The sequence below is a fragment of the Podarcis erhardii genome, assembly GCF_964252035.2.
Source record: "Podarcis erhardii genome assembly, chromosome: 13".
NCBI lineage: Eukaryota > Metazoa > Chordata > Lepidosauria > Squamata > Lacertidae > Podarcis > Podarcis erhardii.
The window spans coordinates 30258367-30286223 of NC_138502.1; the positions used below are offsets into that span (position 1 = coordinate 30258367).

At 45.0% G+C, this 27857-nt stretch overlaps 1 protein-coding gene and 1 long non-coding RNA gene across 2 annotated transcripts; both read left to right on the plus strand.

Moving 5' to 3' along the window:
• The first annotated feature begins 423 nt into the window (after positions 1 to 423).
• Positions 424 to 10476, plus strand: LOC309328307. Its single transcript, XR_014150759.1, has 4 exons — positions 424 to 3449; positions 4555 to 4717; positions 7539 to 7722; positions 9341 to 10476. It is a non-coding gene; the product is annotated as an uncharacterized lncRNA (long non-coding RNA).
• A 3121-nt stretch (positions 10477 to 13597) lies between these two features.
• Positions 13598 to 27670, plus strand: COASY (Coenzyme A synthase). Its single transcript, XM_081837932.1, has 10 exons — positions 13598 to 13740; positions 15968 to 16635; positions 18865 to 19079; positions 20630 to 20761; positions 21733 to 21922; positions 23386 to 23450; positions 24628 to 24712; positions 25998 to 26095; positions 26935 to 27081; positions 27206 to 27670. Exons 2-10 carry the CDS (start codon positions 15969 to 15971, stop codon positions 27251 to 27253), a joined length of 1647 nt encoding a protein of 548 aa, XP_081694058.1. The 5' UTR covers positions 13598 to 13740; position 15968; the 3' UTR covers positions 27254 to 27670.
• Positions 27671 to 27857: the final 187 nt, after the last annotated feature.

Genomic DNA, 27857 nt, shown 5'->3' on the forward strand with positions numbered 1-27857 from the left:
GCTGCATTCAGGCAGCACCTTTAGTCCATTTTCCTGTTTACCGGACAATTTCCACATTTCCAAGGGATAATCTCCTAAAAGGCAAAAGACACTTGTGGAAATACGTTGTGGCCTAGTGGCAATTTACTGCTCATTTCCATGTTAATTGTTTCCAGGAAAATTCTGGCTTGCAGCCCCATTAACCAGGAGACTTGTGGGAGTGTGTTGTGTTGCAATTTCAGGTGAAGGAATTTGGGGCGGCATCCTTAGCACACAGGTCTTTCCTGTTGTTTGAAATTCAGGTTGGCATGGCAGCATTATCTATCGATCAAAGAGCCGCAGCAGCTGGTATTGGTGTATAAAAGGAACATTAGAAATCCCTAGTAAACAGATGCCCTAGTAAAATCAATAAACCCCACCTCAAAATCAATAAAACCAATAAACCCCACCTCAAAGTGCAGCCATAGTTTCTCACCCTCCCCATAGGGATAAATACTGAAACGGGAAGGCGCTACACTGATTGCAGTTTGGTTTAGCCTTTTGAATTTATTAGGTGCCTTTTTCTACATATAAAAAAGACACAAGGCATCTTTGACAACAAATCCATTGCTCATTGGGGTTCAGGTAACAGACCAAACGAGGCGATTGGGCACCTTCTGCCAGAAACGCTTGGGTAGGGAGGGAAAAGATTGATTTATCCTTGGGAAAGGGAACAGGCCTCATCAGTAACGTTGTCATTTTGGAATTATGGGGATGTGGTGAGCATGAGGTGAGGTTTGAGGAATAGCATTGAAGGGTTGCCTTGCTTCTTCCTCAGAAACTTACGGGTTGTAGGATTAGAAAGCCCAGGTGGCAATGAAAAAGGGAAGGTGAGCTCCTTCTGGTAAGCTATGTAGGAGGAAAGCCAAGCTGGTCAGGGCAGATTTTCCAAGGAGTATTTACCCCTTCGGGGTTCTTTGCCTCCTGTACTAATGCAGTGAAACTGTAGGGCCAACAACAAACACGTCTTTTCCTGCATAACATTTATACCCAACATGGAAACTGAGGTGGCCTTATATGTAGCTCCCACATGGTCTCCCTTCCAGGCACCAACCAGACCCAGACCTGCTTAGCTTCAGCAAGGCGGTAGCCTCACGTGCCTTAAGATCAGTGCTATTTTTCTAGAAAAAGAGGTGTTGGAACTCACCCTGAACACCTCCCTTGTTCTCTTAGAATGGCAATGGCGCCCACCTGAGAGGTGCCACCTGAGTTCTGCCTGGAAAAAGCCCTGCTTCAGACAATTGCCTTTTCCCTTCCTCCGCCTGTCTTAACTTTGCTCAGTGCCTTTACTGTCCCTGAGTGACTCAGGGGTAAGTTTACATGCGTATGTGTATATATATTTTGTTCACAAAGATGTCTGATCTCCGAATAATTATTTCTGATTTAATACCTGTATAAAAACGTGCCCCCTTGTGCCAAAAGAGAGGCCGTCATGAGGGTTTGGTGTATTTTATTACGCTTTATTAAAAAGACAACCTGAGTTCCGGATAAATCGTGCTGATTAGCTGTTTCGGGGTTTGGGGCTTTGCAAATAAAACGTTTTAAGTGTGTTGTAAAGTGCAATTATACAAATGTGACACTAGATGGCGATGGTGAGCTATGGCAAATTCAATATATATATTTTTCAAAACAGTTTTTTAAAGCATCTTCATGATGTTTTTTATATTTGTCTAGATTCCACCCAAGTTACACTCTTCACTGGCACTGTTCCACCCCATCAACCACTTAATTGCAACTGGGGTGTATTTAACTAAGTCAGTAGTTGCATTGATGCAAGGATCACTGCTTGTACCACAGATCTTTCCCTCTCCCCCCTGTGTGCCCCCCTAAATCTAGGGGTTCCCACGATCCTCTGGAGCAGATTTTGGGAGCACATGGCGGAGACGGGAAATCCTGTAGTGCTAGCAATAATCCTTGCACTGATGGGCCGGCTTAATTGAATGCTGCTTCTTGCGATGTTGAAAAGCTGGTATCGCCTAGCCCTGCTGAGTGATGTGGAATTGCACCCAGTACAATCACCCTATGGACAACTTGGCATTGCTTAAGGTCAAAGAACTGCATTGTACCATAATCTCTTAGTTTGCAGACATCTCTGGGAATGTCTGTATAATAAATATAAACCTCACATTCAAGAGTTAAAGCATCAGGCATTGAGGGGGGTCTTGAAAGGAAACTCTCCCACCCACAGTCAGAGAGGCAGTGACTTAAACTACTCCATTTATCCTTTCTTCATTTCTACTGTTTTCCTGCATACAATACTTGTACAGTGGTACCTTGGGTTACATACGCTTCAGGTTACAGACTCCGCTATCCCAGAAATAGTGCTTCAGGTTAAGAACTTTGCTTCAGGATGAGAACAGAAATTGTGCTCTGGCAGCGCGGTGGCAGCAGGAGGCCCCATTAGCTAAAGTGGTGCTTCAGGTTAAGAACAGTTTCAGGTTAAGAATGGACCTCGGGAACGAATTAAGTACTTAACCCGAGGTACCACTGTAATCCATGTTGTGTTTTGCGAAAATTAATCAAAGCAAATCCAGGCAGGTTTTGACTTGGGGGCACTGTTTTTTTTAAAATAATCTCTGTAAATTTCCCATTCCTTTTGGAATTTTAGGTTAGACTGTCTCCTAATTGCATCTGTCATTTTTGCCAGTTCGAGATACAGTGGTACCTCGGGTTAAGTACTTAATTCGTTCCGTAGGTCTGTTCTTCACCTGAAACTGTTCTTAACCTGAAGCACCACTTCAGCTAATGGGGTCTCCTGCTGCCGCTGTGCTGCCGGAGCACGATTTCTGTTTTCACGATTTCATCCTGAAGCAAAGTTCTTAACCCGAAGTACTATTTCTGGGTTAGCAGAGTCTGTAACCTGAAGCGTCTGTAACCTGAAGCATATGTAACCCGAGGTACCACTGTATTCAAATAATTTATCCTGCCATTCCTTTTTTCACTTTTCCAATTTCTAGCTATTCATATTCTTGCTGCCGTTGTAGCATATATAGAGAATATGCGCCCTTTGTTTACAGGGCAGCAGGTGGGGTGGTCTGTGATGGGGAGGGTCATGGCTGTGACGCCAGCCTATGCAAAGCGGCTTGGCAAGAGCCCTTCAAGTGTTGTATCTTTAAAAAGTAAAAATAAAATAAAAATGCATTAGCATTGCTCTGAGATTAGATGTGAAGTGCCATCGAAGGCCTTAGAAATGAAGGGAAGCTTTTAAGAAGTATTGAGGGGGCTACAGAATCACCAGGGATGGGGGGCAGCAGTGGTACAGCACTTACTTGCAAACACAGGGAATGCCAGCGGTAACAAGCAGCGATTCCTTTGCGCTTTCGCTCCCCTCCCTCTCTAGCTGCAGAACTACATAAAAAGAGTAGGGGGGAAAGGTGTTTGCTCCATACTTCGCAGACTTTGCATCCTGAAACACAAAACAGGAGAAAGAGGTACGGATTCCCTGTCTCCTTTTTTACTTTTTGCAAGGATCCCATCATTGAGAGTTATCAGTTAGCACAACAGGAATCCTAATGGCAAAGCAGAGCAGAGCAGAAATATTTTTTTGGGGGGTGGGTCCTCAAGCAAGGTCACCTCCAATTGATTTTGTTTGCAATAAATTCAAATTCATACTTAATGCATTGGGAGGGGGTGTTGGAAGCTACTGAAACATTTAAAGAAAATAGGGAGGATGAATTATTGCTTTGGTAAATGTGTGCTTCTCTCTAAAAGTTGCCCTAAAATGTTACCAGCAAGGCTCCAAATTTATTTATTTTTAAAAGCAAGCAACAACTTCCATCTATGGAAATGATCGTTGTGATTTCATTTAAATTGCTAAAACTCCTGATTAGATTACGATGCTGCCATCAGTGTACACAATACTTTACTGTGTACTAGAGGCTAGATCAAAATTGCTTAAAGTCTAAAATTCAACACAAGGGAGACCAAGGAAAGGGGCAGAGATGGAGGCAGGAGTAAGCAGGGAGGCAATGATTGGTTGTTTAAGCTTGGATGTATTTAGACTTAATTAGAGTTGATTGAGGATTGCCCCTTCCCCCATATTTGTTCTTAGTTTAGAACCTGGGACTGCAGGCTGATTCTTATTTAACAAGACCTGTGCTGAGGCTGTTGTTATCAAATGGGGGAGAGAAAGAAATGCACTCTTCACATGCAGATTAACTAATTATTAAGACCCCACATGCTTCAAGTGCAAGACTTGGCGTTAAGAAATGTAAAAGAATAGATATTGGACTAACAATCTTGCCTGCAAATTATGCCATAGTCTTGTGCTGTTCTCAGTATTTGTGTGTTAGAGTGGGGGAGGTAACTGCACATGCTCAGAGACATTAAGATTTACTTGGCACTTTTAAATGACTGAATGCGTTCTGCGGGTCAGCTCCAGCTCAGATTTAAAAGCTTGGCTGCCTCTTCACCTTTTCCACAAACCCAACTGTGAGCTGGTCCAGGGACCTTCCTGTTGCCAGTTCCAACTTGTGATGTGGCATCTTCTACTCCTCCTGCCTCTCTGGCTGTGACTTGCCATCTTTTCTTTCCCAGCCACTCCTTCCCAAAGGCAGCTGTTGCGAGAAGAGGGATGCACTTGCTTCTGCTATTCACCTTCCTTAGTCTCTTGTGTCTGCCGGTGCAGGGCTGGGTCCTGAAGAAACCCACCCAGAATGAGCAGTGGAAGATGCTGGACCGTTTGCAGAACAGAGAGCTGGTAAGAGGGCTCTTGTTGGGGAATGGGAAGCAAGGTTTTATTTAGAATTCGCTCTGCAACACCCGGAGAGTTAACAAAAAAGAGTGCCTTTGACAAAAATGGGCAGAGCACAACATAACCCCAGCCCACTCCGGAAAACAAGCTTTTTTTCCCAAAAATCCTCTAATTATTTACAATTTAATACATTGTTGGCATCTGTCTGTCTTGGGAGACAATTTAATACATTTAATGCATAAAAAGCTTGTAAGTTGCTGTGGGTTGCCTTGGATATGATGAAAGTGCTTAACAAATTTAAGAAATAATAAGAAGAAAACACCAAAAGCTACCACTTGTAAGCAGAAAGGCCAACGTTTGTATTTTCTTCAACATTCCCTGTTGAAGCAACAAACCAAACCCAATATGTGGTGATGCACCACTTGACAAGAAGTGGCCTGAGGTCCACAAAAGCTTAAATTTGATAGGATTACGTGACCCAACTGAGTTTTCCTCAGAGTTAACCCATTGAAATTAAAGGTAAAGGGACCCCTGACCATTAGGTCCAGTCATGGCCGACTCTGGGGTTCCGGCACTCATCTCGCTTTATTGGCCGAGGGAGCCAGCGTACAGCTTCTGGGTCATGTGGCCAGCATGACTAAGCTGCTTCTGACGAACCAGAGCAACGCACGGAAATGCCGTTTACCTTCCCGCCGGAGCGGTACCTATTTATCTACTTGCACTTTGACGTGCTTTCGAATTGCTAGGTTGGCAGGAGCAGGGACCAAGCAACGGGAGCTCACCCCATCGTGGGGATTCAAACCACCGACCTTCTGATCGCCAAGTCCTAGGTTCCATGGTTTAACCCACAGCGCCACCCTCCTCCCCCATTGAAATTAATGGACCTAAATTAGTCATGCCCAATTAATTTCAGTGGGTCTGCTCTGAGTCCAACCAATATACAATCAGTAGTCTTTAAGCAGAGAGGTGGTGAGCCACTGCATGTGGTTTTGTGGGCCAGGCCACAGATTTTCCACCCCCGTTTTAAGGCGCCACAATACTTCTCATTCACTTTGCTGCAAAAGATTCACGTGGCTGTCCTTCTGGAAACAGAGTCTCAAGCAGTCCTTTTCTTTCTAGGAGAAAAAGGTGCAAGAACACTGCCCTGTCCCTCCTGCTTCTGCGCACAAGCAGGAAGTGCAGGGCAGCTCTGTGGACGGGCAGAGCTGAAGCGCAGAGAAGCTTATTCCCTGCCTGTCAGCTCTGCAAGCTGCCCTGTCCCTTCTGCTTGCTTGCAAAAGCTGGAGAAACAGGGCGCCTTGCAGAGCTGAGGAAGGGAAGACTTCTTTCCATGTCTCAACTGTTAGCCTGGGAGGCTGAAGAGCCTAATTAAAGCCCCGCTGCACCTCTGGCTCATGAGAAGACCCTCTCCAGTGCCCATAGAGGGTGTCCTCTTGGTGCTCCAGGGAGAGTCTTCTCGTGAGCCAGAGGCATGGTGTGGGGAGAGGTGCTGGAACGCACCAGTACCTTCCAGATGGGGGAAAAACCCCTGGCCTCAAGGGATAAAGGCAGGCGCCCTTAACTTACAGCCCCACTGGTTAAAAAATGGCAGAATAAAAATTATCCCTTAATATGTCATCTGATTAATTTACCATTAAAAAAACAAAAACGGTTAAAGGAGGCCAGCCCGATTCTCTGCCAAATGCAGCCCACTGAGGAGTCACAAGCTGACAAAATCCACTACCGGATTTGACAAAAGCAGGTTAGTTCATTCCTTGTTGGGCTGCTGTACAAGCCACCAATCAATGTCTCCTTCACAGTTTGAACAGCCCTAGATTAAGATCTGCACGTCTTACTCCAAATAGTGCCCAGAAGGATGGGGGTGAGCAGGTCATATCCACAGTGAGGACGCTGGCTGCTACATCTGTAGTGATGGAGGATTTGCGGTTTGCTGTGCTTGTGCACTTACACACACACACATGCACCCCTGTGTGTGCACTCACAGGGCCCATTTTTACCACAAAGTTCCATTAGGTAATTGACTCTCAAACGTAAGAGTGCCACTCTCCTTTCACTATCTTGTTTTTCCCTTTTGCCCTTCCTCTGATCTCTCAAGAGATACTCAAGTTAAAAGTCAAGAGCTTTCTGAGCTTGGCATCCTGTCTGTCAAGACTCCACTTCCCCAGAGGCCTTCTTAATGCTTGCCGGTTGACTTTGAGGACTCTACACAGTGCCTAGCCAACAAGAAGGCTTTGTTTCTTCAAAGTGAGGAATAAGTGACATGCCACAGCGATGACATCTAGTACAAGGACAGGCATAATAGAATTGTAGTAGCATTGGAAGGAACCAATGGGTTCTGGGCTAGGAATCTCCCCGCCTGAAACCCTGGAGAGTGGCTGCCAGTCAGAGTAGACAACACTAGACTGGATGGACTTAATACAGTGGTATCTCGGGTTACATACACTTCAGATTACATATGCTTCAGGTTATAGACTCCGCTAACCCAGAAATAGTGCTTCAGGTTAATAACTTTGCTTCAGGATGAGAACAGAAATCGTGCTCTGGCGGCACAGCAGCAGCAGGAGGCCCCATTAGCTAAAGTGGTGCTTCAGGTTAAGAACAGTTTCAGGTTAAGAACGGACCTCTGGAATGAATTAAGTACTCAACCCGAGGTACCGCTGTATAAGGCAGGTTGCTATATTCCCTGATCATTTATCTGGTACTCCCACAGTTGCAAGAGGAAATACAAACTGGAGTGAGATTGTGAAGGGAACAATTCTAGGTTCCAGTCAGGGGTGACCAATAAATTTACATTATTCATCTGTTATTGTCCCCCGTCCCCCCGCAGTTTCTCAGCGCCCTGCAGTCGTACCTCAGCACCAAGGGTATCCAAGTGGAGAGAACTGCTCCGCCGTTTGTCCTTCTCTTAAAGGATCACAACGCTGGGACACATGGGGAGCTGGAAGGGCAAGAGCTGGTAATCATGGAGCCCGAGGTGGACGGGTGGATGAATAAATAGGCATGAACAGCAGGTGAGCATCTCAACACAGAACTACAACCAACAGTCCTGTTGCCCCACAGGCTTGCTAGGGTAGTAATCAGGTTGCCCCCATCTCTTTCTGTTTTTAATAGCTAGCAATGTTTCCACACTTCTGTCTTACCATTTGCTAAGTTCAACACTGTGCACCGTCTATTGGCTGAAGCATGGCACAAATTCAAAATTCAGATCCTGAGTGTTAGATGCAAATTTGCAGATCCAACAGCACATAACATTTTAGCTTTTTAATAAATTTGCTTAACTTTGGAGGCAATGGTATAAAAGACTGTTAATTCATCCAATCCATATTGACCTGCCTTAGCTTTTAAGACTAATTTTAGAGGCCTTGCTCTCCAGCCTGTTGCTACATGAGATCAGACAGGGCCTTCTCAGTGGTGGTGTCAGTCCTTTGGAATTCTCTCCACTGGGGATCGCCGCCCGCCCTGCTTTTAGGTGTCTGTTTAAAAAGACCTATTCTGCCCAGCTTGCAAACACTTCTTTTATCCACCAGACCACTTCCTGAATCATCTGAAAACCATACAATTAATCAACTAAGATTTGTTTAATTGGGTTAGAGTTGTAAGATTTAATACATTAAAATATCATTAAGTCGTCCTTTTGGGGGTGATGCTGGGAGATTGGCGGTGATAAATGGGGGGTGTATATTATATATTTATACAAAAACAAAAAAACCCCCCTAGAGGTTTCATTTTCACCCTCTGAACGCAGCACCAGTAGGGAGGAATGTGTGCATGTTGTCTGGGAGGAAGCAAAGTGTTACTCAAGAGGAATCAGAAGGAAATGTTTCAAAATTGATGAATGACTGTTACAGATAGATAAAAGAGGATTTACTCTGCTCAGCTATTCCGAGGACAGGTTATAACAATTTATAAAAGCCTTAGCAGAAATTGGTAATTGAACAGGTGATGTGTAGGGAGAAGGAATGAAGGTATTTTGAAATGATAGTTGGAAGAGTTATTTTATTGGGAGAAGCAAAGGAGGGAGGAAAATAGAGGGGACACCTGGGGTGGGTGGGAAGTTAGCTTTTAAATTTGTATTGAATTTGTATTAATTTGGTGATAATTTGTTAAAAATTATGGAAAACCAATTTTAAAAACTGGCAAAAAAATAGCAGTTCTTAGTGTGCAACATAGGGTTGAAGTGGGAGAAGCAGAAAGGTTTGGGAGTTCATTGTAGACCACCCTGTGATCCTCGGATGAAGGGCAGTATAGAGATTTACTACTACAGTGGTACCTCGGGTTACAGACGCTTCAGGTTACATACGCTTCAGGTTACAGACTCTGCTAACCCAGAAATAGGACCTCGGGTTAAGAACTTTGCTTCAGGATGAGAACAGAAATCGTGCTCCGGCGGCATGGCCCCATTAGCTAAAGTGGTGCTTCAGGTTAAGAACAGTTTCAGGTTAAGTACAGACCTCCAGAACGAATTAAGTACTTAACCCGAGGTACCACTGTACTTATAATAATGCAGCCCACTAAAATCAAGTACAAATGATTCTGGTTCCCATCCTTTCTCTTCTCTGCTAACTGTAAGTTATACATTTTAATGCTAATTAAATGCTAATACTTTGTCATTTCTTTTTATCCATTCAGGTGAAATGCTGTCTTTAAACAGCTGGTCATCCCCTGAACACCTCTGATTTGCTGCTTTTGATGTTGCATTCTTCTTACATTTGCCAGAGAATTGCTTTTTGATGGTTAGATAAATTTCTTCATATGTATTGGCACATCCTCAGTAGATTTTGCCTAAGCTAAATTTGAGGGTGTGTGGTGTAGTGATCAGAGTGGCACATTAAAAATGGAGAGACACAGGTTCAAATTCCAGCTCAAGCTCAGCCATGAAGCTCACTTGGTCACCTTGGGCCAATGACTCTTCTTTGTAGCCTTAACCTATCTCACAGGTTTACTGTGCCAGTAAACAAGAGACAAGGTGGGAACACCATATGCTCGAGCTTTTTGCAGGAAAGGCAAGATATAAATGTTAAACAAACTGCCTTCTTTGTCACCAGTACTAAACACTATGTACCTTTGGCTGAGAGGGGCTTGCCCTTCCCACTTTGTTTGATCCATCTAGCTCAGTATTTTCAACACTGACTTATAGAAGGCTCTCCATCATTTCAGACAGTGGACATTCTCACTCCTACCAGGAGATTGAACCTGGAATCTTCCGTATGCAATACTGTTCCACTGAACTATGGCCCTTCCCCTGAGGGGAGGGGACTGGCACAGTATGATCACATAAGTAGTTTTGCTGGGTTCAAGAAAGTTTGGAAACTATACCTTGTGAAAAGTTATGTAGTGGTAGAGTGGCTATAAAATGCATTCTGTCTAGTCTCAGAGGTAATGTTTTCTTTATTTCACATATCATCTGGGTTTGATCTCTCTCTGGCATTTTGTGAATGAGACCCCACTGGACAAACACAGGCATCACAATCATCACACTTTTTCCTTTGGGAGAAAGAGGAAATTATTTCCCCCAAATGTTGCAGGGTGGGGGCAGAGGGTTAAATCTGCTGACATGCTTTACGTCTGGATCCAAAGAGTGAGGGAATGGGTGGGCATTATTAGGGATGGGTGCTCAGTGGTGAGAATAAAACTTTCTACATATGTTTGGAAGCATTCCCATTAGCATATGGACACCCAAGCATTTTAGGGCCAGTATTAGGAGGACCCGTACAATTTAAGTTGTTCATAAATGAGCCTTAATTATGAGTGAGATGGGCAGGTCTTCTGAACAAGCAACTTGTTCAAGGTAGTAAGAACAAAAAGGGATTGTGTGGAGCACCAAAAATATCATGCCAACATACCCTCCAACATTTCTCCAATAAAAATTGGGGCATCCCATTGCCAAACTGGGTGAATGCGCATTAAAATGGCAAATGCAAGATGAGGCAAAATATGGTAAGATCGCACATAACAGCTCATAGAATCTGAACTGTTGATGACCAAGTGGGAAAGTAAGTTGTGGTGGAATGAAAATATAGACGTATTGTGCAGCAGTTGGGAAAAACCAAACAAACCCTGAATTCCATATTAGGGATCTTTAGGAAAATGTCTGAAAATAAAACTGCCAATATGATGTAGTTATGCAAATTATGTAACATGAGGCCACGTTTGGAATACTTTGGGTAATGCACATCAAAAAGGATATAGAATTTGGAGGGAGGAAAGGCAACCAAAATAATGCTTGGGCTCGAATAACTCCCTTATGAGGAAAGGTTACAACATTGGGGGCCTTTTAGGGACTTCCGGGTTGGCGCCCCCGGCAATGGCAGAGCTCCTCCAATCGGGAGGAACTTGCTACGTTGAAAGTTGGGTCTGAACTGCCACGGCGAAGGCGGAGACCCATTGAAATCACAGGCGGAAGAAGCTTGTGGACCTGGGATTCGGCTGGCACCTTTTGCGCCTCCCCTACTCGCGGGGAAACCCTGTTTTGGGGATCCGGAGCGACGTGGGGTGAGCGGCGCGGTGCTTTGAATCAACCGCTTCTTTCACGGAGTGAAGCCGCGTTGCTATTGCCGGAGAGCGCTGACTTTTTCTTGTGGACAATTGGATTTTAAACAACAACCCGTGAGTAAAAAGGAAAATTGGGTCTTTAAGTATCTTGATTTGGCATCGAACGGGGAAGGTTCAAAACAGGAAGTCCGCCTTCCCCTTTTGTAAATAGACTGAAGCAAGGAGCTTGCAAGTTAAGGTCTTGGAAAGCCTTAAGTGGAGGATTAAACTTCCATCGATTGAAATTGTTAGACCCCCCTTGGAAGCAGGAGAAGAGGGGGGAAATTTTGGACTGTGTATACTGCAGGAGAGAGTGATTAAAATTGAATTGCCACTGCTCTGAACCTGGGAACGGGCTCCCAGTGATTGACGTTTCGGGAGAGTTCATTGACAGCGAAGAGAATGGATGTTGACAGTCAGTTAAATAAGAGAAATATATTGTTTCCATTGTCCGCTTCTGCGTTTAAAAGGGAGGAAAAGTATCTGAAAATTGAAACTATCTTTACTTTTTGATCTGTGTTGGAAAAGATTGATACAAGTGGAGACTGTTCCCCTCTAGAGGGAGCTTTTGAAACTGTTACAAGAGTGGAGCTGGGAAATCTCCAGCTGCTTGATAAGAACTGTGAGAACTAGAGATTGACCTTGGATATTCAAGAATGTCGACAGGAGAAGCCTTATGGACTGCATTTTCTAATATAAGCTACCTGTTGGAACAGCTTCATAAAAAGATGGATGCTATGACTACTAAAATTGACATTTTGGAACCAAAAGTGAGCACCAATAGAGAAATTATTCAGGATTTGGCACAGGAATCTATTTCAACAGGACAAATTGCTGAAAAGGAGAAGGAGAAAGTTGCTGTTGTCGAACCTAAAGTAACACAGGGGGAGCATTAGCCTTACAGAGGCAAATTGAGGACTACAAGTTGAGGCCTTTTATGATTGAGACTAGAAAAAGTCAGACTTTGAAGATCGGAGCCTGGCCTGGACTAGAAAAGGAAATTTGGAAAGATCCCTCTATGCAGGGATTAACTGACTTTTGGAATATGCACTTGGGTCAGGAGGAGATTGGAGTTCTGGGGACCTTTGGATTTGGAGGAATTTTGAAACATGCCCAGAAATACTTTATGGATCCTAGCTTTTATTATGGAAATCTGGCTGACCTGTCGAGAAGGACTAAAAGTATCTTTGGATTGGAGTTTCCCCGAGATCTGCTCTTTAGCATCAAAGAATATGAAGAAGACTGGCAGAAGGGACGTGGAAAAGAGTTAAGAGCCTCGGACATAAGATCTCCAGGTTGATGGACTGTATAGAGTTGACGGAAGTGGCTGGTAGAGTCCGAGACTGGGGAGAGGAGATGGTGGAAGAAGATTGGAAATTTAAAGTCTATATATAGAAATATTGTAAAATTAATGAGTGATAGAAAAATGTTGGAAGGAAATTTTATGGCTTTAGCTGAAATGCTATAAGGAGTTAAGCTTAAATAAGTATACTAATTTTAATGAAAATAAGATTAAAAATATGTTAAGACATTTATATGATAGAAAATAGAGAAAGATGGAAAGGAATTGCTGAAACAATTAATGGAAGTGGAATACAAAGAGGGAGGTGAGAGGAGGTCAATGATACAAGGGAATGAAAGATAGAATATGGAAAAGGTATGATGTATGTTTTTAAATTGTTTTTGTTTGGTTTGGTTTAGTTTATTGTGTTAGTTTAATGTGTTAAGGTTGTGTTTTGTATTGTTTATGTATTGTATTGTTTTTTCTCTTTTTTGTTCTTTTTTGTTCTTTTGTCTTCTTCCTTCCTTTTTTTTTTTTAGTAAGCTTTAAAAGTAATAAATATTATTTAAAAGACAACAACATTGGGGGCCTTTTAGTTTGGGAGGGGAAATGCGGCTAAGAAGTGGGAACACGAGAAAGAGACATGCACAATTATGCCTGGTTTGGGGAAAGTGGACAGGGATAAGTTTCTCACTCCCTTATCGCAATATCAGACCATATGAAGCTGAACGTGGGAAGAGGGAGGACAAAAGGAAACAATTCTGCACGCAATGCCTTGTTTAAAAACTCTGGAACTGGCCTTCACAAACGCGCCTCGCATCCTCCCCCCCCCCCTCAAAAACGAGGAAGCACTGAATCGAACGGTGGGGGGACGACGACGACGACCCTCTTCCTCTGTGGCTCCTCCCACATGTAAACCAGCTCCTCCCATTCTCCCTAAGCCCCTCCCTCTCCGGTTAGCTCCGCCCCCAGCACAGCCTTCTTCAAGAATCCCGGGCTCGCTGCGTTTAGCCACTTTTAAACGTTTTCGGGTTACAGAAATGAAACCCTGTCTCGCCCAAACCTATCCGTTCCTTTAATATACAGTGGGTTTTTTTGCGGTTTTAATTATTATTATTATTTATTTATTTATCCCCCTGTCAGTGAGGCGGCACTTCCGGTTGGGGGAGGAAACGCTTCCGGATCACACGGCGCCTCAGCTGGGGCTTCCCAGCAGGTGGGTGAGAGAGAGACCCCGGGCCCTCGCCGTTCCTTCTTCCCTGCTTGCCAGCGAGGGGAGACGAGAGGGGGGGGGGATATGGGGCGGGGCCGGCCTGCGGTTCGGGGAGCCGTGGGGCGGGGTGGGAGTGCGAGGGGAAGCGCTTGGGTAATGGAGGGAGCGAGCAAACCCGGGGGAAGGAAATAACCGCCGCACCCTCTCCTTTTGCAGAGGTGGCAGCTGCCTCTCTCTAACTGACAGGTCGCCCGCTGATTATGTCCCCACCTCACAGAGCAGAGGCTTATTGTGTTCGGCATTTTTGAAAATACGTTTCTTACGTTTCCGAAGCATAGATGCTGGTGGGCTGGGGAAAAGAACAGGATCTTTGAAATTGGGGTGTTTCAGCCAAGTGAGAATATGGAGGTCAGAGGGAGTGAAAAGCGAGAGGTGGTGGTGGGGGATCTGGGAGGTAACCAGGGGGCAGCGGAGAGGCAGAGTCCACGAAGCAGCTAGAGATTGGGGGCTGTGGCATAAGAGTCGGAAGGGACCACAAGGATCATCCAGTCCAACCCCCTGTAATGCAGGAATCTTTTTGCCCAAATGTGGGGCTGGAATAATCCCACAAACCCTTGAGATGAAGTGTCTTATCAGCTGAGCCACTGGTTGGGCAGTGGTCCAGGGTGGTAACTGGTCCAAATCTCCAGGCTGCCATAAAGGTTTCTTAGCGATTTGAGGCCAATCGCTATATTTCAGCCCAACTTACCTGGTAGAATTGTTTTCAGAATGAAATAGGCAAGGAGGAGAACTGCCTATGCCATCTTGAAGCCCCTGGAAGAAAGGTGGGCCAATAAACATATAGGGTTTTATCCAATGCTAGTCCAAGTCTCAGATTTGAGAGCCTACTGAGTGTTGACCAGAGCTGACCCATTGAGATTAATGAATCTAAGTTTGCAGATTTGCTAGAACAGAAAATAAGTAACATCATATTCTTATACATGTCTACTAGGAAATAAGTCCCACTATATTCACAGGATCTTGCTCCTGGGTTCATAGGATTGCTGCCTGAGTCATATAAATTAAAATGGACAGGGTAGGTGATATCTATGTATCTACCTAAACAGTTTGAAAGGAGAGACACCCAGGTGGTAAAGATACTATGCATGATCTCCTCAAAGAACTGTCTGAAATGTTAATGCCCTATTACAAAGTACCGTAACTTGGAAATTAGTAAACAACATAACAGTACATCCCAGTGACATTATATATACTGTACAAAAATACTAAGGATTTCAGTTCTTACTGTATTTGAATAGTTTATTTTTAGTTGGCATGTCTATTGAAATCTTTATTACTATTATTATTATGTTTAGATCTCAGTCCAAGTGGAACTAAATAGGAGTAAGCCCTTTTAACTTAGTTGTGTTGCAGCGAGGGTATTCAGGAAGAATAGCAGGGTACAAATGTTTTATGCGAGTAAATAAAACCACTGGACCTTACTTCCAAATAAACAAACATGGGATTGGGCTGCACATCAAAAGTTTTAAGTAATAAATGCAAAACAAATTTTCATTTTTGTCCTGGGGAACTGTATGGCGCCTTTCTTGCTTGGGCTGTTGAAAAAATATGTGATATAGTTAGTCAACACATTAGTACTGCAGCACTGCTGCTGTGAAGAGGAGGCATAAGTGATTACTTGTTAAGACACCTTCTCCTTCCACTTCTCTGTCTTTCACCACTTTCCTCCCAGCCAGCTGAGAGTTAATACGCATTGAGAAATAAATGCTAGCTGTTACTCATTTGCACATGCTGTATTGCCTATTAACTAAATGTAAACGTTGAAGTTAAAAACCAAGCAAAAAAAGTAGGACAGGGGAGAAGGGAATTAAAACAGGGATTGGCATTTATTTGGCAGTAGTGAAGGTTATTGTATATGCATGCTTATTCAACCTTTTCACTTCATAAACTCAGAGCAGGACTGCAGCCTCACAACAACCCTGTGAGGTAAGTTAGGCTGTGAGAGACTGTGTGACTTGCCCAATGCTAGTGATTTCAGTTTGGGGGCCCCAATTCCACCCTGCTAAAGGGAAAGTACTTCTGGGGTACAGGATCTGATTTTTTATTTTGGGATGGTGACTCTGGTAGGATTGTTGCATAAAGTTTCCCTATATATACCATGCTGCCTCCCACTTACCTTTGCCTCTCTTCTCTTTTGCACCCTCCTTCTCTGCCTGTGTTTGCCGGACAGCATGTCGGTTTTCCGCTCAGGCCTGCTGGTTCTGACATCGCCATTGTCAGCACTTTCCTTGCGTCTGGTACCCATTCTCGCCTCAGCTGCCCGGCTGGTACAAGACACGCTCTATATTCACCTGCAGCCAGGACTCAGCTTGACCGGCTCCACACAGCCCCGTTCTACGTATGTCCCTGCTACATCTGAGGTGTACACCCTTATCAGCAAGTTATATGCCAACGCTGACATCCATCGCCACCTCAATGTCCGGGTGCTGCTCACCAACATCCTCAACCAGGGAGCTGCTCCTCCGGCACTTGGATCTGTGCAGAACCTCTCCCAACCTCCTGAAGTGGTGCTTACTGACTTTGAAACCAGAGATGGAGGGCAATCCAACCCAGTCAAGCAGCGGCTGGAGCGTTACGCTACCAGCTGCTACAGCTGTCGCCCCAATCTCATCTCTGTTTTGTTGTACCCTGAGTATGAGCTAGAAGTCAGCGATGAGGAGCTGTCTGCACAGCATGAGACCAACGCAACTGAGGAGCCACTGCAGAGCTATAGTGATGTCGTCGTAGGGGGCACTTTCGATAGACTTCACAATGGTCACAAGATCCTTCTGAGCGTGAGCTGCATGTTGGCAGAAAATCGGCTTGTGGTGGGCGTCTCAGACAGAGATCTCCTGGAAAGTGGGTCCCTTTGAACCATGTATGCCCTTTCTCCAAGGTCCCATAAAGCTATTGATGGCTACTAGCCATGATGGCTATGCTCTTTCTCCATGGCTGGAGGTGGTAATGCTACTGAAACTGTAGAAGGGCAGAGCACTCTTGTCATGATTGCAAGTTTCCCACATGTATCTGGTTGGCCATTATGAGAAAAGGATGCTGGACTAGATAGGCTAGTGGGCTGATCCAGCAGGCTCTTCGTAGGTTCTTATGTAATGCCATTTAAACAAACCAAGAGCACTGAATGAGCGAATGCTGTGCTAGAATCAGGGCTGGAAAACCCCAGAATTGGGTGAGAGAGTGAGCAGGATAATTCCCTTGTGGCCTGGACATTTATTTTGGTGCTTAGGAACTTAAAACAATATCTAGCCCTGACTGGAACTATTTCTTACCAGTTAGTTACATTTCCAGGCCTTGAAAAAAGAATTCAGATTATCTAAACATTAGCAACAAATGTTTAAGAATTGGTCTAACAGGATGAAGAAATATTCCAAATCCTTAAATACTACCCAGAGACTTTCATATGCCTGGGATATTTTTGAGCCTACAACATCTTTTCTGTTTTGATATGAGCTGGATAATTTTGGTTTTCTCTCTTCTTGAGGATCAGAAATTTAATCCTTCTGTTTTTTCAGAGGCTAGGATGTGAATTTGGAAATGAGGCTGTTGAGCCACAAGATAAAGGCCCAGTTCACACACAGCATTAAACCAAGACATGGATAAATGTGAACATGCAGGTAGTGGTACTCACAGGAAAAATCACAGCTGCTAAGCTCTTCCTCTGGTCCTGCTGTGCACCCCAGAGCTAGTTTGGTTTAGCGGTACATCTAAACTCAAGCTTAACCACAAGAAGTAAACCAAGAACACGGATAGGCTTGTTTTTAAACATAGGACTTGAATATCCTACACACATGATTGCCCGGGAATACAAAATTTACAGCTGATATCTAGGAATTTGAAATATTTTTTTCAGACTTGTTAAAACTAATGTCTTAAAAAGTGATGTTAGATCCTCAGGTTTGTTGCTGTTTTTTACCCACACTTGCTATGGTTTATAAAGGTGAATGGATAAAGTCCAATGATGCTTAAAAATATGTTTGGCACTCTGCCAAACATAATTTATCAGGGTGATTTTTCTAAAGTTTCTAATAGCTTTGCATAATTTGTTTTGCTGATGTTTGCAACTGTTGAGTGTCCCTGTGCCCAAAAGCTCCAGGTTTGCTTTGGTTGGAAAAGCAAGCAGATCTGAATAGGATTTTGGTAGAACGGGGTAGAAGCCTTTTGCGGAAACAACAGCGCAAACAGCTCAGCCTCCCTGTCTCTGCTGCACAGGACAGGAACTGTAGGTAGGAAGCCGCCTTATAGCAAGTGGAGCTATTTGTTTGTCTACTCTAGACCAACTTATCTATTAGGAATGACACCAACTCCCCAGAGTCTCAAGCTGAGGCCTTTCACGTCACCTGCTGCCTGATCTTCCTTTAACTGAAGATGCTAAGGATTGGACCTAGGATCTTCTGCATTGCAGTACATGTGCTCTGTCAGTAAGCTATAGGAAGAACCACCTGCAATCCTGCATGTCCCTTTTCTCTGGCCACACACAAACTGGAAAAGACAGAACGTGCCAAAGAGCCTGTCAAGATCTTGCACTTTAGTTCTCATTTGTTTGTCCCAAGCCCTGCGCACATATAGGCAACAAGACAGACAAAGCAAGCTAAAGCAAGCACTGGAGAATAGTAAGTGGGAGCTATAACAGAGCTCTCTTATACTTCTTTGGATTCATCACAGATGCACCTATGTTACTGTGATGTGAAAAATTATTGGGCAAGACGAACCTTTTAATTGCTAGCTCAGCAAAACAAACAAGCCCTCAAACTTGTATATTTTTAACCAGCCTGGGATTTTGTTTTTCCAATATTGCTTTGGGTGCCTCTTACACACAGCAGGAGGCACAGTGAGGTGGCAGGTCTTATCAGGCTCAAAATACGTCTGTCTGTGATGGACAGTTTGCCCTTTTCTGTAAGCCGCTTGGTGAGATAGCATCCTTGTGCTTGACAGATACGATGTTGGATGTTGGCAGCTAGATTAACTGTTGTGTGAGAGGCATCTCTACAGCACATGTGGGAGAACTTACTGGGCTCTTTGCACATTCCTAAAAATGTCATCTTTCCCCCTTCCTTCTTTCGCCACCTGCAGCCAAGATGCTGAAAGAGCTGATCTTGCCCTTTGAGCAGCGTGTGGCTCAGCTCAGTGAATTCCTGGTGGACATCAAGCCCTCCCTGCGGTATGAAATCTCCCCCCTGTTTGACTACTTTGGCCCGTCCATCACTGACAGCAAACTGAAGTGCATCATAGTCAGCGAAGAGACCCTCAAGGGTGGTCTTGCCGTCAACAGGAGGAGGGTGGAAAATGTAAGTGTGCTGGGAGCCCCAGCCTTGTAAACAAATCGGATCATCAATAAGTTTGGGGGTGCATGAAATAAACAGAGGCTTTTCTGCCATGGACAGGCTGAACCTCCATATATTTACAGTATCTCATCTCTTTTTAAATCCATTCTTGCTAGCATCCTGCGATGGTGAGTGCCATCTGCTAAATTCTGACCTCCATTCCTAACATATAGTCTCTCGGTCAGCCCAGTGTTCTGGCACTGCTTGTGTTTATTTTCCTTTGAGTCACAATGATTTTTGCTCAGAGAAGATTTGCTCTAGGGGCATACGAATGGTCCAGCTGGGTTAGGCAAACAAACAATGTGGCTTGGCTTCCTGTTTATCAACCGTGGCCATGTATATGCCTCAACATATCTGCTCAGAAATATTGCTAGTTTGGAATTTAATCTCCTTAATCAAAGTGGCTAGATGTAGGAAGTGTTTGGCCTTCTTTCTTCAGTGTGCAGCCTGGTTCACATTCTTGAGAAAAATCTCAAACTGCTCTGTATAAGGGCCTCTTTCGGCTCTGTGCTTGTAGCAATCTGAACTGAGAACATAGATATCCCTGCCGGAGTTGGACAAGATGTCCTTTTAGACTTTTTCAACCCCGATTTGATAAATCCAATAGAGGGCATAAAGCAACATCCATCCCTATGTTGTTAATTTACTGCAACTGGTAGTTGGCTGTATATTGCCTCTGAAAATGGAAGTTCTGTTTCTAACAGAAACAGGGTTTAGTAGCCACCAATCGGCTGCTCTTGCATTTACTTAATTCTCTTAAGAACCCCTGTGTTTTAGCTGGCACTGCACCATCCTGGGCAATGAATTCCATAAGGTCAGAGATGTATTGGGTGAAGAAGTATTTTTCATTCTGTATGAAAAAGAGCTTAAGGTCTCTAAAGTTGCACACTCCAAGTTGCAGAACTATACAGATCTCAAGCTTTTGGGGGGTGTTGATATTTTTTTTTTAAAATAGTCTCCTGTCCTAGTTTGTTGTCTTAGACATTTCAAAATATTAAACATAATTTAGCTACCCATTTCTCACCACTGAGGCAGAAAAACCAGTCACCGGGGAGAGGCAGTATAGTGTGGTGGTGGGAGTGTCAAGACTGGGACTGATGGGACCCGGGCTCTAATCCTTACACCATCACGAAATACACTTGGGTGACCGTGGGCCAGTCATGATCCCTCAGCTTAACCGACTCTTGTAATAAATGTGGGATGTAAATACAATAACTAAGCAATGGGTCAAAGGAGGGATTCTCGCACCTTTTCAAAACCTGCTTATAGGTGAACTTCAGATTCACATCCATGTTAGTCGCTGGGAATGATGGAGCCAGGAAGTTAACTAGCAATCTGCTAATGTGCAGCACACAAGCCTGATTTTGTTTGAGTAAGTTTAGGTGCAGGCTGTGTTTCAAGGAGCAGCAGAATCTACCCTGCAGCTGGTTGCCAAACTGTGGCAGAGAGAAGGCTCCCTGGTTTCCTTTCTCACTGTTGCTCCTCCTTCCTCACTGGCCCATGCTCTGTTGCAGGGTCTCCCTGAGCTGGCCGTCCACATCATCAAACTGGCTCTTGACCCCCTGCATGGCAGGAATGAGGAAGAGAAGATCAGCTCTTCTAGCCTGCGGTACAGGCTGCTTGGGACTCTGTTACACCCCCCACATGTGAGTAATATCCTGTGGCAATGAACTGGATAGGTTATGGGTTGGCTAGATGGGGTTGTTGGATCTCCAGGAGGAGGCTTACTTGCAAGAATAATGAGGTGGAGGGAGAAAAGATGACACATATAGGGTAAGGAGCAAATTCTGATTTTCAGCCAGGAAGGCTGCTTTTTGTCTGGCCTGCTAAGTGGGCAGAGACTGGAGGTGAGTTAGTTTAACATCCCTCCTTCCCCATCTTATGAACTATAGGCACTGTTTCTTCCTCTCTGTCTTTCCCTTTCCTCCTCTGTGTGCTGCTTGAGAGGGATTAGAGGACTCAAGGATGGGGAGCATACATGCAAGATCAGGGTCCTCATGTGTCATCGTGTGGTCAGGGGCGTAGGAAGGGGGGAGCGGTGGGGGCTTTCTGCCCTGGGTGTCATTACGGAGGGGGGTGACATCTGGCGTGCTGGACACCTGCAACTCCCAAGCCTACACTGAGCCGTCAGGGTAAGGGGGGGAGCTGTGCTGCTTTGCTGGTGGCATTCCCCCCTTCCTCCTTTGTTTTGACAGCTTGGGGGAGGCTTGGGAGTCGCAGGCGGGTGGCTTTCCAAATGTCTGCCATGAGCGGCTCACTCTGCCCCTGGCTGCAGGATGCATGTGCCGCTCTGGGCATATGCTCTGCCACTGGGTGTGGTAAACACAGACAGTGGCAGACAAACACCCCAGATAAAGAGGATGCTGCCCACAGACGACAGTGCAGAACTTGGAATGTCCGTCTGAGTCAACATGAGCAGAGGTTTGCCTGGTGACAGGCCTTTCAGTGTTACAACAGTGCTGTAGGACGAGCCCACGGAACAATGGCTGCCACATCTCTGCTGTAACGTCTTAGAGTGGCTCAGCGTGAGCAGCAACAGTTATAACAACAAAATTAGGATGTGCATAATTGTGTCTGTGTCCCCAAACCACTCTCTCTCCTTCACCCCCCCCCCCAGAAAGATCCAGGTGTCCCTTGCCATCCCTACGTTATTGGGCTGACAGGCGGGTCCGGTAGTGGCAAGAGTTCCATTGCGCAACATCTGGTTCGCCTCGGTGCTTTCCATTTGGATATGGACAGTCTTGGACACAACATCTACCATCCAGGAGGTCCTGTGTATGCACAGGTGGTAGAAGCATTTGGAACAGGTATTTCAGACTTCCTGGGAAACATTTTTTAAAGTCAGGGAGACTAGTAAATTAAGTTGCATAGGTAGTGCTTCAGGAATTACAGCTAAACAATGTTTGGTTATCTCTCTGTCTTGGTCCCCTAGCCCACAGCCTGGCTGCTTTTTGTCTCTAGAAATTATGTATGCCCCCATCCCAATTCCGGACCTAGTTTTCCCTTTTCTATTTCTCTTCTTTTTGTTTTTAACAAAAGTTGCATTGTTCATCAACATGTTATTGCTGACAGTTTCCCGTGAACAGTTAGAAAGTTTGTGAACATGCAAACTATGGTTTGATGTGAATGATTTTCTGTAGTGCTCCTTTCCTACTGCTGCTGTGCTGCATACAAAACTAGACAGAGTCTGGCTTGTTACATTGTCTGAACCAGGACTCATGGTTTGTTCCCACAAAAAAACTACGAGCAGAAAGCCAGCAGCAAACCTTGGAGTTCGGATGATACAAGTTGGGCTCTGACTTGTTTTGTTTGCAGTGCAGCAGGAGTGGGAGAGGATCACAGGAATTTTCTAGCTCATATGAAACCATGGTTTGTTTTAAACTATGGTTTCATGTTACGTGCAGACTGAACCATTGTAGGTAAAATGTTAATAACTGTATAGCAGTGTTTCTAAAATGGTGGGCCAGGGAAAAGAAAGGAATGGTGGAAGGAAGCTGCTCTAAGAGGAAGCGTTTGAGTGTGAAAGGACCTAGAAGGAGGGATGAAAGGTTGGGGTGGGGAATAAGGGCCAAGTGAAAAGAGAACAGGAGAATAAAGTACAGAAGATGAGTAAAAATACTTTGAGATGCCAGGGGAGGGGAGTGGGAAGAGGAAAATATAAAATAGAAATATTCTCTATTTACAGTGGTACCTCGGGTTAAGAACTTAATTCGTTCTGGAGGTCCGTTCTTAACCTTAACCTGTCCTGAGGTACCACTTTAGCTAATGGGGCCTCCCGCTGCCGCCACGCCACCACCGCACGATTTCTGTTCTCATCCTGAAGCAAAGTTCTTAACCCGAGGTACTATTTCTGTAACCTGAAGCGTGTGTAACCTGAGGTGTCTGTAACCCAAGGCACCACTGTATTTCCTCTGGGTTAGCAAATTCTGCCTGAAATATGGAGGCTGAGTCACAGTACCTCCTGATCGAATGCCTGCATTTAGCTCTAGGAAAGCTGAGCTATGGAACCCCTTGCCACCAGAAAAATGCTGAGACATTTCCAAAGAGAGTTTAGATACCAATAAAAATAATGTCCATAATTGCCAGCTGATTAGGCCAAACTCTGCTTCCATTGTCACCATGTTGTGACTGAATTCACTCTTGCACCACTTTTTTGTTACTTGCGGGCCTCAGTAATTTTTCAGTCCTGTAAAGTGGGGCCTTGGGTAGAAAGTTTGAGATCCCCTGCTGTACGGAACCAAGAACAAGTAACACTGATCCTTCTTTGCAGATATTTTGAAAGAAGATGGAACCATCAACAGACAAATCCTGGGGGCCAAAGTGTTTAGAGACCAGGTAAAAAACCCTCTGGGTTTGGGATCAATGTTTAACTTCAGCCAACACACCCCTCCCTCTCCCAATTGGCCATCATTTGTTTTGTTCCCCTTTGTGCCTCTGACGCTAGCTTGCCTCTTCAGTCCACAAAACTAACAGAACCCTTTCACCTCTGTTCTCAGAATGTTTTTTTCTTTTGTGGGTGAAAGGTACTCGCTGGGGAGTAGTGCATTCTGGAACAATTTCTCACTGTACAGTATGCAGTTTGACCCTTAGACTGGGCACTTCAGTGCTAGAAATAGTGCAAGTGCATGCTGGGATACCTCTTCTCTTTTACCATGATCTGATCTGTTAGCCAAAGGTGCTCTGCTCTGGGATTTTTTCACTGATGTATGTTTTTCTCTAGCCCCCTACTGATACGGAAGGGGGGGCATGTCTTCTTCACCTTCTTCTTCGCTACAATATATCAATTTATTTCCAATTGTCAATGTCAAAAGGGACTAAAATCTATAAAATTCATAGAAAATCAACGTGCCAATTTGCTCAATTTCTCTAGGACTCCATCGCACCTCCCCTGTCCTCCATAATCCCTCAAGCAAGGTGTCAAGACCCTAATCCTGTCAAATCGCTCTGATCAGCCTTTCCTCCAGGCAATGTCAGGTGGCAGACTATGCATATTTGGGACCATTGTCTTCTCATCCCCGGTACTCAGGAAGTGTTTATCTGTGCATATCTCCGACTCTGCATATTCCCCCCTCCCTCCTCCATATGTTAATCTGTGTAACCCAACCTCCCTTTAATATATTCATGATGTAATCCGTGTAACCAAACCTCTCTTTAATGTATTCATGACATGTTTTGCACTGTATTCTGGGACATGGAGGGAGTTTCAAAAACTCATGTCACCCCTTTCTCGCTGTTCAATCTGGTCTTGAACCTGTTGCGCAATAAACTTGGATCTTCTGTAGTTTGCTCCTGTGCCCGGCTGAGCTCATTTTCTTCCGCAGGGACCCGCGGACATTTAGTCCGACGAGCTGGGTGGCAGAGTAGCCCCGCACCCAGATTTTAGCCGTAACACTACCCACCCATGTCTTATCTTGGGCTGTTACCACACATACAACCCAGATTAGGTTCTTGCCAACAGCCCTCCTTTGCTTCGGGAGCCTTACTTGCAGCCTCTTTTGTTCCCTCTCCCCAGGAGCAGTTGACGCGGCTCAACAATATCATGTGGCCAGTGATGGCTCGAATAGCGAAAGAAAAGATAGACGAGGCAGCTGCACAGGGTGAGGAGGGATTTGGGTTCTTGGCAGGAGTTGTGGGTGGGGATTCAGGGATAAATGGGTGCATGAAGGGGCTGCTAGCTTGGCTTTTTCAAACAGGTGTTGATAATCTACAAGAGCTATTTCCAATCATTTAACATGGAGCCTAGCCACCAAATAAGCTTTTCTTGGCATATCTTTTTTAAAATTTGAAAATGGCTTAAAGCATGGGTACGCAAACTAAGGCCCGGAGGCTGGATCCGGCCCAATCGCCGTCTAAATCCAGCCCATGGACAATCCAGGAATCATCGTGTTTTACATGAGTAGAATGTGTGCTTTTATTTAAAATGCATCTCTGGGTTATTTGTGGGGCATAGGAATTCGTTCATTCCCCTCCCAAAAGAATATAGTCCAGCCGCCCACAAGGTCTGAGGGACAGTGGACCGGCCCCCTGCTGAAAAGGTTTGCTGACCCCTGGCTTAAAATAATAATTATCAGGGACGGTGCTGGGGAGGGCTGCACTGAGGACGAATGGTGGGAGCCTCCCCCTCCCGCTGCTCCTGATCGGATCCTGAATCTTACCAGGAGCAGGAGGACAGTATAGATTTGGAACAGTGGTTTGCCAAGGGACATAGTTCAGAAGGCAGAAGCTGGGAAATACTGGATGGGGAACAGCTAAGAGAAAAAGCACTGGGAGAGAGAGGGTTAACAGATTCACAGTCTCTGGAAAGCACTCCCCCCCCCTTTTCCAAAGTCACAGAGAGCTCAGAAAGTGGCAGAACAAAGCACAGAGGGTACAAGATCAGATTACAAGATGTAGAAGTGACGTAGATTAATAGGGACAGAAGGGGGTAGGATCCTTAACTGCCATTCTGGGAGATGCGTTCTTTGTTCTCTCGCTGTGGTTATTTAAGTTTCTAACTGGTAAGAAGACTCCCTTTCCTTTGTTCTGCTTATCTACTGCCATGGGGAAGGAAGCCGATTCCCTGAAGCCTGGCAACAATAGCACAAATATAGGATGGTACCTCACACCCAGTCAGGGCATTGGCTCATCTAATTCAGTACTGCCTACACTGACTGGCAGCTGTTATCCTGGTGGGGTTTCAGACAAGGGTATTGTACAGCCCTACCTGGAAATGCCTGGGATTGAACCAGGGACATTTTGCATGAAAAGCACGTTCTCTACCACTGAGCCTTTCCCACATAAGGTGGGGCAAACCCAAGTCCTGCGTCCCTTCTGTCATTGGAAGGAATTATTTTCCTGCCTGTCCTTGGAAGTTTCTCAAAGCTGCCCCTGTCTGTTCTGCAGGAAATGCTGTGTGTGTGCTGGACGCAGCCATGTTGTTGGAGGCAGGCTGGGCAGACTTGGTGCACGAGGTCTGGACGGTTATCATCCCAGAAGATGAGGTACGTACTGTTTTTCTCTGTGTCATTTCTGCAGCTGAAGCAAAACGATTCCACTTCTGTCTCTCTCAACAATTTAGTACATGGCGTTTTCAATGCTGGACCAAAAGCGTAGCAGACACAAACTGATTTTTGAGTGATTTATTATTATTATTTTGGTTGGACAAACTTGCTGGAGTATGCAGGAACCCAGCTAGGCAAAGGCTGTCTAAAACTCAAAAGCTCATTGTTTGTTTACTTTGGTTGTAAATCGCTTTGAGACTTACAAATGTAATAAACCTGAACCTCAAAGCTTATACAATCCATGAGGGCTGCATCAAATATTGTGGCTTTCTTGTGCAGAAAGCACTTCTGTGCAGGGAAAACATGGAAACTGCCTTTAGATTATAGGTTGGGGAACCTTTTATTTATTTATTTTACAACGTACACTTTGCTGTGTGTACATGGCAGTGAAATAGATGAATGTATGCAAAAGTGCTTTCCATATGTAGAATGTTTACTCTGAATAGTAGTAGTAGTAGTAGTAGTAATAGTAGTAGTAGTAGTAATAATAATAATAATAATAATAATAATAATAATAATAGTACCCTGCCCATCTGATTGGGTTGCCCCAGCCACTCTGGGTAGCTTCCAACATATATAAAAACATAATAAAACATTAAAAAACTTCCCTATCCAAGGCTGCCTTCAGATGTCTTCTAAAGGTTATATAGATAATCATCTCCTTGACATGTGATGGGAGCGCGTTCCACAGGGTGGGTGCCACTGCCGAGAAGGCCCTCTGCCTGGTTCCCTGTAGAAAGATACGCTTCTAATCAGTTTATGTCTTCTCTCTGTTTCAGGCCCTAAGACGCATCGTAGCCAGAGACAGGCTTAGTGAGGAATCTGCCAGGTTGCGTCTGCAAAGCCAAATGTCCAACAGCCAGCGCGTGAAACAGTCACACGTGGTTCTCTCCACATTGTGGGAGCCAGCAGTTACCTGTGAGCTGGTAAGAGTCTGCTGCTGCCGCTACTCAAGAAACCACCCCGCAGCTTCCCTTATAAGCATCCCTTTTCTGAGCCCCTTCCCTGTCAACTTTCCCAAATAATCAATCACCTGTCCTTTCTTCGCAGGTAGAAAAGGCTTGGGCCCTGCTCCAGAAACGCCTCAAAGAGGAGTAGAGCTTTGAACCGAGATGGAATCACTTCTTCACTCTGCTCCTTCGGTGCTGCCGGTCTGGAAAAGTCTACGGCAGGTGGGCCCCACCCCGACGAGGGGCCACAGATGAGGGTGGAGGTGGGGGGAAAGGGGAGTTCAAAATGCTTGATGGTGAGAGGACAGAGCTGACCTCCCTCTGCTCCCCCCCCCCGGGTGGGGTGAGGGGCTGCCTGATGGAGCAAGAAGGAGCAGCTTTTAGCATCCAAAGCCATTGATGGGTTTCATGATTCTGATGGAGACCAACCTTTCAGCAGCACGACTGACCAACGATGACACTCGGAGGTCACAGGGGTGGGGAGGGGCTGCTCTGCTTTAGCCCACCGCTGCTCTGTCTGTGTGCCCTGCGCATAAGCAACACATAAAGACGACATCTCTCGACAGCTTCGTCTCTGCGTGGTTGTGCCTGACACCTTAACACCTGGTGGGGATATCTCTTTGTCTGTTCCACAGCGGTTGCCGAACAATTTCTTCTCTTTTTGCAGTCATCAAAACATTTGTGGCAGAGCGGGGAAAGCTAAAGATGCATTTTCTTGATCTGAGCTTGTGCCAGATTCTAGGGCCCAAATA

Bases quoted from the DNA above. Each gene is read 5' to 3' on its own strand.
- COASY (XM_081837932.1), top strand. From the start codon at position 15,969: ATGTCGGTTTTCCGCTCAGGCCTGCTGGTTCTGACATCGCCATTGTCA. The intron at 20,762-21,732 runs GTGAGTAATATC...CCCCCCCCCCAG, and splicing joins CTCTGTTACACCCCCCACAT to AAAGATCCAGGTGTCCCTTG. The intron at 27,082-27,205 runs GTAAGAGTCTGC...CTTTCTTCGCAG, and splicing joins CAGCAGTTACCTGTGAGCTG to GTAGAAAAGGCTTGGGCCCT.